This window comes from Hydra viridissima, unplaced genomic scaffold (genome assembly GCF_058129835.1).
Source record: "Hydra viridissima isolate aposymbiotic clone 2 unplaced genomic scaffold, HvirCarnegie_v1 scaffold_1, whole genome shotgun sequence".
Classification (NCBI taxonomy): Eukaryota; Metazoa; Cnidaria; class Hydrozoa; order Anthoathecata; family Hydridae; genus Hydra; species Hydra viridissima.
This window is the reverse complement of record NW_028324300.1, coordinates 18,405,186-18,420,040: the sequence shown is the minus strand read 5'-3', so window position 1 is coordinate 18,420,040 and position 14,855 is coordinate 18,405,186. Positions and strand designations below refer to the sequence as shown.

Below are 14,855 nucleotides of genomic sequence, written 5' to 3'. Positions count from 1 at the left end.
GAAAAAATTTCTACACAACAGAAATTGTGTAGAAATTGACAAAACACTTCATTTTTAAAAAGTAGGGGAGAGTTGCCTTAATTGGAACACTTTAGGAAAAAATATTTATTAACCAAAGATGGCTTAACTATGAAAACATTTATGAATTAAATAATATAGATATACAACCCTACTATGCTTTTATTAATGATTCGACTCTATTGATCGCACCCTTATTGGATATAAACTTTGATTTTTCAAGGCACCATTTTGTTCCAATAAAGGCAACTGGTCTCCTTGAAAGGAACACATATATTCTTTAATTAGAACAGTTCTAATATTTGAATAAATTACAGCTATAAAACTTATGGCTCAAAGGAAAAATTAATTGATTAGCTTTTTAATAAAAGATATTTAAAAGATATAATAACAAATAAAAATTACAACAAATATTTAATCCTTTTTTCGCAATTCATAAGTCTTTTTTTCTTGCAGCTTCTGCACTTGGGATGGTAGTGGTGATATGTGGTGTGCTGTGGTGGCGATGGTGATTTTATTTGATGTGCTCAATTTCATTTGGTCCATGGTGATTGAGTCAAGTGCTACTTTGCTTTCCTGTGGTTTTTGCAATAGTTTGGCAGTTATTGGATTTAGTGTGAGCTTTTTTTTTGTAGATTTTTTAATTTGTTTGGAAGCTATTTGATTTATTGTGTGCTTTTGATTTCTTGGTGTAATTTCTAGAGCACGTCTATATGGGGAGCTTGTAAGATCAGCCGCCTGAGTTGTTCGTGATCTTCTTTTTTTGTTTTTTACTTCAAGTGAAACCACTGGCAAAAGAGACAAAGTTGAAACTGAAACATGACATTTTAATTTTTTTTCACTTGATTTATCTGTAGATAGTTTTGTCATCCCATCTATACTTTCAGATGACTGAAGATTGTTTGAAAGACCAACATCAGTAAATGAAGAGGCTGTAAAATCAGAATCAGTGAATACATTTATGTCCAAAGGCCACAACCCACTAGCCTGAAATCCTTTCATAGCAATTCTCAATGATGCTGCCTGACTATATGCATCACCAAATAATTCTGCAACTTGCCAAGTTGTTACTGGTTGTGATATATGTGACCGCATCCATTTTCGCATAGCTTCATCATAGTATGTACCAAGTGGTCCAAAGAACGCAACATCTAATGGTTGCAGTCTGTGTGTAGTATGGGGAGGTAGTGATACCATATGCACTCCAGCATTTCGTGCTAGATATATTGCTGCCAAACTTTTTGAATGTGTAACATGACCATCAAGTATAAACAAAACTTTTGATTGTTTTGAAGGTTTAACAACTTTAATGAAATGATTGAGCCAATCTAAAAAACCTTCATTTGACATCCATCCTTTCTCTTGAGTACTAAATACAGTTCCTGGAGGTGCACCATTTGTTATTTCTGGCTTCATTCTTTTGCGTTTATATATTAACATTGGTGGAACATAAAATCCTGCTGCAGATACACAAACTACAGCTGTTACTGAATTTCCTACTAGTCATAATTCCAACTACTAGTCATAATTCCAACTCGTTTTTTGCCCCTTGCACTAATAATTTTTATCTGACCATCTTGTCCTGTTGATAAACTAGTTTTATCCATATTATAAAGTCTGTCTGGAGTTAACTTTTCTTCCATGTATAACTTTGAAAGTAAATTAAAGAAAGATTGCACTCGCTCTTTATTAAAACCTTGTGCACGTGCAATCGATGTTGATTCAGGCCCACGAAGCAACAGTTGTGGGAGCCTTTGCATAAATGCATAATACCACTTTTTTCCTGCCATTCGTGTTTGTTTGTTAAAATTATGTGTGATGTTGTTAGCTTCCGCAATATCAAATGCTAGACGACGAAGATCATCAATCCTTAATCCAAAGTACATCGATTCTAATAATAAACAGTGATCAGCTAGTTCTGTTTCAATTTCATTAGGTAAGGTGGTAAGTCGACCATGAAATTTCACATTTGCAACAGCAACTTTGTTTTTTTTCATTTATATGCCAAAGTTGCTTTTGGAATACAAAGTTGCTTTTGGAATACAAAATTCATAAGCGGCTTCATTTAAGCTGATTTCTCCTTGTTTTATTGCTTCAACAGCCTTTTTCAAGTTTTCTACTTTCCATTTTCCATATTTTCGTGGTGTTTGCATCTAAAATAAAAGCAAATTACTATGAAGATACATAAGGAGAGTTTTATAATCTTATTACAGGCTTATTTTTTCATATATTTATTTGTTATTCATATATGATTAAGTTAATTATATACTCATTATATAATCATTATTTTTCATCATTTTTGTTTAGTTAATCATTAACTATATAAATCAAAATCTATATAAACTATATAAAGTTTGCAACTTTATATATTAACTTCTATATACAGTAAAAAACTTATGCTGGGTATATACTTTATGTCGTCTTACAAGTTTATCCGTTAAATAGAAATGTATAACTTTTGTAAAACTTTTACATTTTATTTTTTACTAAAAGATAAAAGAAAAATCATTTCATACTTTAAAGCAAGACTAAATACCAATTCCAAAAAAGCAACAAATGTCTAACAATAATACTATGTCTATAAAAGAAATTCGCTTTAAAAAATATTATACAGTCTGACTAATGAAATTTTCTGATATTACGGACGTTAAGTAGCGTGTTATGAGATGACATCGTTTCAATTACGGCAACTTTTGAAGTTCCATTCTGGGTAACATAGGACCATGGTGTTGTAGCAAAATATTTACATACAAGTAACAACTTACGATATAAGCTCTTAATATCACATAGACTTGAAACCCTTAAAATTTAAAATTTTTAAAAAATTATCATCAAACTCAATATCGTTAAGCTTCTGTAATCGTTTAAATGCAACGATAAAATTAGATCGCAAAAATTTTTTTCTTTAAAAAAAAGTAATTTTATTCACATACGTGCAGTTTTTAAGTTTAAATACTAGAAGTTTCAAAAAATAAAGAAAATTATTTTCTTTACAAGAAAAAATATTCATGAAAGTAGAATAAGTTCCAGTTTCTAAATAAAGCTAAGTGTTCCAATTAAGGAGCTGTTCCAATTTCGGCAACTCTCCCCTAAATCAATATTTGTAATCAATATTTATAATCTTACAAGACACTCATACAACACGGGTATATCATTTCATTTCACAGATAACTTCTTTGGTAAATCTTTTTTTTTTAACCTATTTCGGATGCATTCTAAAAGTTAACAGAAGTTTATCTAATATTTTATATATTTATATATTTATTTTTTACCTTTGCGAACTTTAATCTATATATTTATTTAATAAAGTTTATTTGAAGCAAAGTAAAATTTAAAGGAGTTTTTTAAAATATTTTTAAACATTTTATTTTTTAATAGTTTAATTTTTAATAGCTTTTTTTTTTTTTTTAAATATTTTATTTGGTGGGAGATCGAAGAGCACGTGACTCAAAAGAAGTATGCTTACTATGTATTCATCTCTGGAGATGCACTTGACTAATCGGTCATCAAATAAAATATTGTAAGGTCATAAGAATGGGGGGGGGGGGGGAGGGATATGGAGCGACTTTTTTTTCAACTGTTTAAGATAAGTTTAAGCTCTATTAAAAAAATTTGGTACATACTTCGACCAACGAAAATTCTCTAGAACGCTTTTAAAGATAAGACTCTCTTTTAAGGTTTTAAACCCCAGTCAAGAGTTATCATAAAGGAAATTAAAACAAAAAAAAATATCTCCATAGTATATTTTAAATATTATCAAAATCAGTAAACTAAATGTTAGCCATATACATAAGTATAAAAATCAGATATATAAAAGTTAAACTCCATTTTCGTCTTTTTTATTCCTTCCATTCTCAATTTTGGCAAAATCATTGTTGTTTGCTCGGGTGAGAATTTTTAAATTTGATTTGGCACAAGAAAAAATTTTTTAAATGATTTTTAAACATTTTAAAACGAGCAGAAAATTCTCTACAGCATGACGTCACACCTTATGAAAAACTCTTTGATTTTAGCATTAAATCCAAAAGAAACAAAATCTACAAAAAAGCGTTCTCTCTTTTTATTCGCTTAATTCTGACCATATCTAATACCTTTAATACACTTACAAAGTTGGCTGAATACAAAAAAAGCTCATTAGTAAAGATCAGAAGTCATTCTTAGTAGTAAAAGTCCATACAGATTACAAAAAAAAATTTTTTGTTTAAGTTTTGGAAGAGGGAGAGAGTTTGAGTAAATGTTTCAGGAATAGAAACAACAAATAGCCATTCTTAAGTCAGTTTGAATTCAAAGTTGCATTCTTTAAGGAAAGTTTTAACATCAGTTCAATCTTTTAATCTAGCAGAATTTAATCTTATTGCTTTTTAGGTCCCCATTGTTTGAATCACTAATCAAAAATGGCTGGTGTCATATACTAATACCTTTGTTGAAAATTGAGGACTATGATACCAAAGAAAAAATTATGCAATCATTACAGATTTCAGTCGAAGAGTGCAGTAAAGAATGGATTGATGACCATGCGGTAAATGTTTTTAATGAACTATCTCTCAGTTTAAAAAAAGACTTTGAATCCGAAGAAGATTCAGACTTAAAAACATATATAGTTGATTTGAGAGCTTTACTGAAGGAAAGAAGTTTTTCTCGCTCTTCAATTAATACAATATCTTTTTCCACCTCATCTTCATCAACTACAGTCAGTTCAATGGCCTTTTTTAAAAGTTCAACTTTAGCTGGAGCTTTTAATAGGTTTACAATTTCATCCATTTTTCCATAAGTTTTAAGATAAAACATTTTCAGTGCTTTACACATTTCTGAAAGAACAAAAAAAGAATTTTACTTTACATTTTTAAAGAAACATTTTCCTTTTGATTTTAATAAATTTGTTTCAATAATTTTGTTTTAATAAATTTTTTTTTTGTAAATATAAAATCATAAATTTTTTTTTTCAGAATTCAAAGAAGTAAAAACCTTTCATAAAAAAAACGAAGATGTTTTTCATCTGTTTTTTTTGTTTTTTAATGTTTTTGATTTTTAAAATTTTTTTTTTTTATTCAAAACTATACTTCAAATTTTACACAAATTTACCATCTATTAGCAAGAATTAGTGTTGAGTAATTCCATATCAACTCAGAAAGTTTTCAAACTTATTTAACCGGCTTCTTCAAATGTTTTTAAGTTTGGCACAGTTACTAAGGATTAAAAATAAATTCCTTATAGAAAAATTATTTTAAATGAATTATACCAAATCCATAATTTGAGTGATTAAATCTATAGATTTTATGAAATTAACTTTTTAAGTTACCATTGTGAAAAGTGTAAATCAGCCTCAAAAGGTAAATTAAATAATCTTAAGAACCGTTTTGAATTGCTTATATTTTGCCAGGAAAATCATCGAATAAACTTCAACTGAACCAATTTTAAACACAGCCAAAGGGGCATTGTTAAATAGCCTTTTTGAATTGAAACATAGAAACCATTCTGTTAAAATCATTTGTTACCTGAAACTTTTTTAATTATGTTTTTCAACGATTTGGAAAAAATTAACGGTTGCTGCAATAACATTTGCACGATTATGAAAATGTGAACATGATGTTAGGTATAAAAAAAAAATAACAAAGATTTTACATCAGGATTACATAACCAACATGATAGTTAGCAGATAATAAATGACGCAATAACAACGTGATGATGTCTTATGCAATATAGCAAGGATCAAAGCTTTTGCAAATTTTTCATCGTTTTTTTATGTCTCACAAGACAGTTTTGTTAGAACCTGCTTGATTTTAAGGTTGACTAAATTTTGATTTGTCTTTGTTTTGATTTATAAAAGATTGATGTGCAACGTATTGTTTATTACTAAAGAAGCCGCAAATATCAGCAAACCATTTGAAAGAATTTCCGACAAATTATTTTCCCCCACGATCAAAATGGCTGAAATTTGAAACTGAAACTCATTACATTGTATTAATTTAAACTTAAAAAATCTTTTCTTTAAGAATATTCAGGGTAAAGTAAGTCCTTCACGTGTTGACAACCTATTAAACAAACTACATCAAGATGAAGTTAGATTTTATCAGTTTTTTCAAGGTGGACTTTTGTAAATTTGGGAACTTTTTTCGTCTAAACAAAGCCGATGATAAATAAAGCCATAAGGGTAATTTTTGATTAAATATGATTTAGAAATTGGAATAAGCATAAAATGTTTTGTTTAGATTTGATTCCATTCAATTTCCTTGTCCTTTATTCACCTACACTAGTTTTGTAAACTTTTTTTTTTTTTTCCCAACATGCCTCCATTTTTTTTGTCTAAGGGCCTGTTTATATGGAAAGCGGGCTGGCTCGGCAAACGAGCCAGCCTGTTTGCCGAGATCTCGGCGTCATCAATATTTTAACTTAATTTTATTTTGCGTTTATATGAATAAACGAGCTGACCCGGATAGCGATCCGGGCTAGTTCGTTTATTCATATAAACGCAAAATAAAATTAAGTTGAAATAAGGACGACGCCGAGATCTCGGCAAACGGGCTGGCTCGTTTGCCGAGCCAGCCCGCTTTCTATATAAATAGGCCCTTAATTACTCTAGAAATTAAATCTGAGCTCTACTATTTATTTCTTTTTTTAATATGCAAACTTTGTAATTGATATTTTTAAAATTCATTTCAGATAACGCTCTCATTTTTAAAAAATTGTTTATAGTTGTCTTGTTAAGTACTGCCTGATATAATCAATATAGATAATTATTTTTACATAATTTGTTGTTATGAAAAGCTCTTAACAACCCATTATTCTGAGATTTTCCCGGGGGAAAGAACGCGGGAAAGTAGGAAAAAAAAAAGGTTTATGATAAGTATAAACTTTAGAAAGCAAGGTAATAAGAAAATTAAGCCAACGTCGTATTCATCTGATTTTACTTCAATTCTACATTTCTACTTTTTCCGTTTCTAATTAGAAATGCGTCCTTTACAAAACTAAAATTTTACTCAATAAATACCTAATACATTCTCTAATCGATGCTCACGACGCGAAACGTACAATAACTTACGTGTTTATGAAACGCTGTGGTGTAATGCATTGTGGCATACTGTTGTGCTATTTATCATTTGACCATCTATTCAAATCATTTGTTTACTCAAATATTGCAGTATTATTCAAAGCGAAAATATGTTTTCGTAACAACCACAGGTGTATTATGCTTATCACTATGAGCTCTTTTTTTGTTCAGGTTTTCAGGAATACACACTCCAATAAAAAAAACAAGCACTGACATAAATGCCATCAGTAAAAATGCAAAATATTGGTTGATTGGAAACACTGCTGTAGCTTTGCTTCTTTGTGCGTTTTTAACATTTTTCATAGACCACGTGAAAGCGTTTCCAAAAACAACAGCGCCGATGGAGCTGAAACAATTCATTTTATTAAACAATTAGCTCTCACCCTTGGATTGAAATTACAAAAAGTATTATTTTTTGAAGCCTTATTTTATTATTGCCAATGTCTTAATAAGGTTGAATGGAAAATTTTCTAAAAATGATTATGCAAATTTTAAAATATTCAACTATACTACAAAAAAAAACGGAATAAAAACCTTCCGACTGACGCTGTAGACATCGCCAATCCGTTTGCTAATCCTAGCATATCAGATTCAACGGAATTATTTATAAAGATGTTGATCGCTAAAAATCCAGCACTAACTGCTATTCTGATAAGGGTTTGGTTAACCCATGCTGCTAACCATAATGTGGATCTGGATTGGTTAATTGATACTTTTTTTATTTTTTAATTCAAAGCAAATTTGCTTTTTTTTAGAAACTCAAGAAAATTAAGCTAATAATAGTAACATGAAAACCAATGAGTTAAATCAAAAATTTGTACCTAATTTTAATCAAGCTAACAGTTGGGACGAGTAGAACAAGAGCACCAAAAATTATGGAAGATACGCAAACAATCTTAATACCAAAGTAAATAAGAAGTATATCATATTCCCTTAATACTCAAGACTAAAGCATTCACTCCATAAAATAACGCAAAATTGATGTAATTTCTAAACAACGTTGTCTCACCTTTTTTGAACCAAACCTGTTAACTAACTATAAAAAGGTAAAAAAAAATTTTGTGAAAAAATGTTTGCTAGAAAATTTTTTTCTTCTTAACGAATTAAAATTGTTACTTAAGTTAAACTGACCTTGTTTAAGAGCGTGCTTTGAACTATAAGAAGTACAACTGATATTATTAAGTATAACAATCCAATATCAGATGTTGTCATTCCAAGACCTTCTAAGAAGATAATAAAAGTTTAAATTATAAAATAAAGCAATTAGCTTTGTTGAATGTAAAAAAAAAAAAAATTATAGGAGAGTAATCCGTTTACTATATTCCAACGGAGTTGCTGCAAACACCGGAAACAACTCGTTGTGACCCATGGCAACCATTGAATGTAAACCGTAAATCAAATTCGTTAGCTGAAAATCTTTGTTCCTAAAAAGTAGAATGAAACATTTTATTACGAATTTTTTTATACCGTTTTCAATTTTTTGTTAATTTTTTTCTTTATTTCAGTTTCTATCAATAAGAAGCGTGACACTGATGCAGTTATTCTACTAATGGTCCATCGCGTCTAAAGAATCTCCTTTCACAGTCTTGTTTGACAGCTTACGTTGTCTTGCTTCAGGTTCGACCAAGATTGTTGAAATGAAAAAATACGAAGTCAAAATAAATATAAAACAATAAATATGCAACAATAATCTTGCCCAAGAAGTTTTCCGAATTTTGAATTTTTGATCTGGAGAAAAGGTTTTAAGAACCCTGATTGGTTGATTGAATGCTTTGAACCAATCAACCTGCTTCTTTCTGTCTTATTTTCCCGAGTTGAAACAGCGAAGATAGAATAGTTTAAATATATATCGGAATCAATTATTGAGTTTTGTAAAATTTCGTTATCATCTTGAACAATGACATCTCGTTCTTTAGAACTTCTATGAAAAAAAGCTTAAGAAAAATACCAGTTTTTAAAAATTAAAAATTTTAAATTCATTCATCAAAATAAGTCAAAAACACATTACTATCAGTAACTTTCTTTTTTTCATTAGGCAAATAATCATTTACGATTTTCTCTTTGGTAGAAGACAAACTGTGACCAATAGTGAAGCTAACAGCCCGCTTGCACAAATGAAGTTTGGTAGAAAAATTTTGAAAACGTCAAAGAACGTTCCTGCAAAATATACAAAATGTGTTCTATTTATTATCTTAACTATCTTTAAAAAATAGCAAATTAATATTTTTATTTACTCGATGAAGGCTTCGCTTAAAATGATAACACAGTTTAATCAAAGCTATAAATGTACTGCTTTCTAAAAATAGCGTTATCTTATTACCTTTGGTGAAAAACTTTGGATATTTAGCAACTGGAAACACAAGGTAACCTAAAAAACATTAAACCTTTTAAAATAAAATTTATTTATCAGAATGACTTTAAAATTCACCAACCAAATTAATGCTAAGTCAGCTGACATATTTTAAAAAAATAAAAGAGTTTTTATTATCTAATTATCGTTTTTATGCAAATAATAAATCCATTAAGGATTTTTACTTAGTTAACAAAATTGATAAAAAAAAGTATGTATAAGCTATAATTAATATGTTTTTGGGGTTTGTTTTGTTTAAAGCAAAACAATTAGAATAAATAAATTACTTGCTCAGTCAAGCTTTCAAAAGAGAAATTCAAGTGCCGCATACATGGATCAACAAGAAAAGATGCGTCTCTCACAACAAAGTTGCAATCTTATGTTTTTTAAAAAATGTTAAATAAAATAGGTCATGTAATTAAAATCAATGTAACTAAAGTTCGTGTTAATAATATGAGCCCATTTAACAAATGGTAAAGTTTATAAAAAATCTAACCTGCGATGGTTGGTCCTATTATAAACCCAATATTAGAAGCTGAGAATATGATACTGAATCCAGTTGCAATGTTTGTATCATCAGCAACTTCGGATACTATTGCTTTAGCAATTATTATCAATCCTACAATATATATATATATATATATATATATATATACAGTGGTGGCCAAAAGTCTTGGAACAACATATTTTATGTTCTGATAAATTTTTATACTAAAAATAATAAACGATAACAGTAAAATAAATAAAAAGATAAATAAGTTCTAAGTATTTATATTCTAAGTTATTATATTCTAAGTATCTAATATTTTTAATATAAAAATTTATCAGAACATAATATATGTTGTTCCAAGACTTTTGGCCACCACTGTATATATATATATATATATATATATATATATATATATATATATATATATATATATATATATATATATATATATATATATATATATATATATATATATATATATATATATATATATATATATATATATATATATATATATATATATATATATATATATATATATATATATATATATATATATACACGTTAAAATCCTCTCTTCATAGACAAGAACTTAATATGCGTAACATAAAAGAACTTTACACGTTTAACAAACCTTTACATAGATATCAATATGTGTCAATATATATGATAACACTTAAAGTAAATTTTCAATGACTTATTTTTAGAATTCATTCAGATGATTCTTTTAGAAGTGATGTTTTGTTTACTATGAAATTGAGTTTTTTCTACATACGACGTTATAATAATTTTTCTTCATAATAATCCTCAAAAATAATAATCTTGCATTTGTTCAAAAAAAAAAAAAAAAGAATTTACTCCACAGAGTATTTTTAGAACAACAACAACAAAAAAATATATCTCAATTAAAACAATTCATTTAAAACCTTTGTAAAAAAGTGTTTAAAAAAAAAGGAACGAACCCATACACAGTCCTTGTAGAGATCTTGCAATGACAGCCCAGACATAGTTAATGCTAAATCCGAACATTAGGGTGGAGATTGCAAGACCCGTTCCAGAAAGAAGAAGAGAGAGTTTCGTTCCGAATTTGTCACAAATGAACCCCCACATGATACTGAACCATAAAAATATTATAAACGCGAGCAGTAACTGTTGTTATTTAAAAAAAAAAAATAACTTCAAAAATTAATCTTACCTGCTAAATATTCTCGTCAGAAACATTGCTGATGCCATAAAACCTGCTTTTTTTGCTAAAAATCAAGCACTGCTATATTACTATATTTATTACATACAGCGATCATATATTTGGTATGATATATTATTCATGGCCGTTAAAACGGGAGCAACCTGCTATCTTAAGACCTCCTTCCTCTCCTCTTCTCCCAATTTAGATTTTTTGTTTAATCAAGTTATTAAAAACCTGTGAAGTTAGTATTATTTTGCAAAATGAAAGCCTCTGACTTACATATTTGTCTCACTCACTTGTATCCATGATACCAATTATATATATATATCTTATCGCTGCATATAGTTTTTGGTTTATCGCTGCGTTTTTTTTCAAGGAATATGGTAGGTTATAGGTGCTACACTGGTTTTATTTAATCTTTTTTTTTTTTTTATCAAAAATTGCATAAAAGGGTTGTAAAAGATTGAATACAATTTGATTGCTATCTAAATTATTTTCAACTTACCGGTTTAAAGTTCATCTTTTACATACTAGTAGGGTAGGGCAGGGCTAGTTGAGCATAGGGGCATGTTGGGCAACTAAAATATCTCAAAAACTACGCATCAAATGACAAAACATCTAATGGATGAAAGATAGTTATATAATGGTAATACAAAGCGCATCAAATAATTGTTGGACCGCGATCAAGTGAGATGCTCAGGCACTTTTTCGATTTTGAACCAATAAAGTAAAAAAAATTATTTTTGCTGTTTTTTTATTAGATTCTTTAAAAAACATTTATCTGGCATCACTTAAGTGTTGATAATTTACTCATTTATTTGACTTTCGATGATACTTCATCATTTTTCACTAAGTATTGTAGCTCTATTTATAACCTAACTTTTGTATCACCTAGTATAGTCGTGGTAAGTTGAGTAGGTTTGAAAAAAATTACAAAAACGGCATTATCGGATACGGAGAAACAAGTTTCGTTGGGTTTAGTTATTATTTTTGTTTATGATATTAACAAACTTTATTAAAGATTTTGTTAAAAATTTTGTTTTTGTTTTAAGATTGAAAAGTATTATTTTGTTTTTCTTTTAGTTTTCTATTCCCTTAGAATTATTGATTTTTTATTCATTTTAAATAATCAAATCTTAAATACTCATATCTAAAATATTTATACCTTAAATAATTTCTTAAGACTTAAAGTATATATTTAATTTATAACAAAGCTATATTTTGGTTTTATAAAAGAGTTCATAGTAATCACAGCAATGCATTAATTTGTTTATAGCTCAACTTACTCCACACAGCTGCTCAACTTACCCCGCTGGGGTAGGTTGAGCAGCTTGGTAAACTTTAGGGAATATTTTCTCAAACAAATCTAAAAAGGTTTTTTTTTCTTTAGCAATATTTAGCAGATAAAATTATCTTTCTAATAGTGAAAAAATTATTGAAATCCGACGCACCGTTCAAGAGGTCTATTAGATTTAGTAAAAATTGCTTAACTAGCCCCGCCCTACCCTACGCATTTCAATTTTTAAACCGCTTCTTGTTTTTTTGATTTATATATAAGAGCAATGATTGCCGTAAATATCAAATAGTTGTTCTAGTAGTTTAGTTTTTATTTTATATAATATCACCCATCACTAGTTAATATAAATATGACCTTCTATTTAAAAATTGGCTTCAACAGCCCTGTTGATTGTAAAACACGCGTCTGTAAATAAAATCGCGTGCACAGAATATAATCTTTCTGACTAGAACTGTTTTGCCACACGCAAAAACTCTTTGTCCAATCAAGTTATTAGAAAATGCAAGGTTAAAATTTTTTTAAAACAGTATTTGCCAGGCTATCAAAGTATAGTTTTCTTTCATGCAAGTACATGAGACGAATTGAGTTAATACAGCACTGCTTACCTGCGTCTATTTCCGTTGCGCCAAAAACCTAAATTTGAAAAAAACCTAAAATCAGAGTTTAGAAATTTTTTTATACTTATATTTTTTTATATTTATATTTTTTTACATTTATATTTATTTATATTTTTATTTTTTTATATTTATATTTTTTTATATTTATATTTTTTTATATTTATATTTTTTTATATTTATATTTTTTTATATTTATATTTTTTTATATTTATATTTTTTTATATTTATGTTTTTTTATATTTATATTTTTTAATATTTATATATTTTTTTATATTTATATTTTTTTATATTTATATTTTTTTATATTTATATTTGTTAGCAATACTTTTTAATGCAAGGTAAATTTGATTTTTCTTTTGAATACCGGATCAAACACGTATTATTTTTATAAAATTCTTAAACTTTAAAAATTCATTCAAAAATATATTTACCTTCACAAGTTCTGGTAAATAAGGAAAAACGTTCGTTATAATCATACCGTTGCAAAGCTAAAGAAAATTTAAAAATTTTGAAAATTAAAATTATGGGCCTTTTAAAGTAATTAATCTAACAGTTCATTTAAGTAAAGTTCTTATCTTAATTAAAATGTAACATATAGCTTCATGTTTGTTCTATATTAAAGTAGCCATAATACTGCATTAAGGTTTTTTGTCCTATGCCATTCAATCATCCTGATTATAGAAACCGTTATAGACTTACAATTAGTAAAAAAACAGTGATACAAATTCCATTTGGTAAGGGTGTCGTTCCTTGACCATATACAACCTTTTGAATTAAACTTTTTATCCCCATTTATTTTTTTGACTAAAAAATATATATATATATAATAAAATACACGTCGTCACTTTATTCTCCAAGTTATGCTAGCAAATCAAATAACGGCTTGCGTATTTTAATACATAATTGATTGTTTACATCAGTGTAAAAGTTGAAAGTAATATACGCATTCAATCTTATTATAGAAGCGACATTTTATTTAACATACTCACTTAGCCAGTTTCCAATTTTTTAGTATTTGCACTTTATTGTAATTGCGTAATGTGTGGTCGAATATTTTTGTAATTTTACGTGATGTTTTAGCGGCAGTATCGTGTTTTCCACACCAAAATATAGGGTTTAGTCAAGCATGATATCACAAAATGTTGTAGTGAAACAACATAACGGAGCAATAACTCAACAAAGAGTCATAAAAATAAAATAGCAGTCGGCTGTTTCATAAAGGATACTTGTATTTTAAATTGTGTAAAATGCACACGAGTGCTTTAGTGATAAGTGAGTTAGATAAATCAATCAAAGCTGTGTTTGTTTGCTTGTTTATAGGGACGTTATTTGTCAATCACTAATCTTCTTTAACTTTGAATAAGATTTATCGAGACGAAAAAACTTGTGGCGTTTTATTATAGAAGTTTGAATTTAGGGCGACACTTCTGATTGAATATTAAAATGAAAATATAGATTTTATTTGATCTGGTGTTTTTTGCTTTGACGCATGCGTATGGTAAGTTTTGTACTAAGAAAGTATGTCATTGCACAATAAATGAACTTTAACAGGCAGTGGCCTCACCAAATGCGATAAATCATGAGCTCATTTTTACAGACTCTCTTCACGGATCTTCACCGAGTCATCTGTACTAGACCACACAGAACTCTAGTAATGTCTCTAAAGTTACGCCCTTTAATAACAGTAAACATGAATAAAACGTTAACAAGTTTAACTCGACGAACTTTAAGTTCAAATATGTGCAAAATTATGCTGTCCGTTTGTGTGTGTGTTTAAGGGGGTAAATTATCTTGTACTGGTATTTAATGTAATCATGCATCCCTAATATGATAGGGTGGGTTAATCACG

At 28.3% G+C, this 14,855-nt stretch overlaps 1 protein-coding gene, 1 long non-coding RNA gene and 1 pseudogene across 4 annotated transcripts; 1 reads left to right on the top strand and 2 right to left on the bottom strand.

Annotated features, from left to right (window-relative positions):
* The first annotated feature begins 494 nt into the window (after positions 1 to 494).
* On the top strand, positions 495 to 854 carry LOC149893720 (uncharacterized). The gene is made up of 2 exons (XR_016449060.1): positions 495 to 634; positions 721 to 854. It is a non-coding gene; the product is annotated as an uncharacterized LOC149893720 (long non-coding RNA).
* On the bottom strand, positions 575 to 2,642 carry LOC149893719 (uncharacterized; annotated as a pseudogene). Its single transcript, XR_016449056.1, has 2 exons — positions 2,535 to 2,642; positions 575 to 2,171 (listed from the first exon to the last, which is right to left on the bottom strand). The product of XR_016449056.1 is annotated as an uncharacterized LOC149893719 (transcript).
* Positions 2,643 to 6,895: 4,253 nt separating this feature from the next.
* Positions 6,896 to 14,259, bottom strand: LOC149893718 (uncharacterized). 2 transcript variants are annotated; one of them, XM_090076269.1, is made up of 15 exons: positions 13,996 to 14,259; positions 13,438 to 13,494; positions 12,995 to 13,022; positions 11,102 to 11,156; positions 10,869 to 11,020; positions 9,913 to 10,035; positions 9,387 to 9,434; positions 9,118 to 9,223; positions 8,763 to 8,987; positions 8,384 to 8,490; positions 8,198 to 8,289; positions 8,076 to 8,102; positions 7,888 to 7,961; positions 7,601 to 7,759; positions 6,896 to 7,412 (listed from the first exon to the last, which is right to left on the bottom strand). In XM_090076269.1, exons 2-15 carry the CDS (start codon positions 13,480 to 13,482, stop codon positions 7,160 to 7,162), a joined length of 1,494 nt encoding a protein of 497 aa, XP_089932395.1. In that variant the 5' UTR covers positions 13,483 to 13,494; positions 13,996 to 14,259; the 3' UTR covers positions 6,896 to 7,159. The 2 variants fall into 2 exon arrangements, with proteins under 2 accessions (XP_089932395.1, XP_089932394.1); XM_090076268.1 differs by lacking the exon at positions 13,996 to 14,259 and adding an exon at positions 13,706 to 13,862.
* Positions 14,260 to 14,855: the final 596 nt, after the last annotated feature.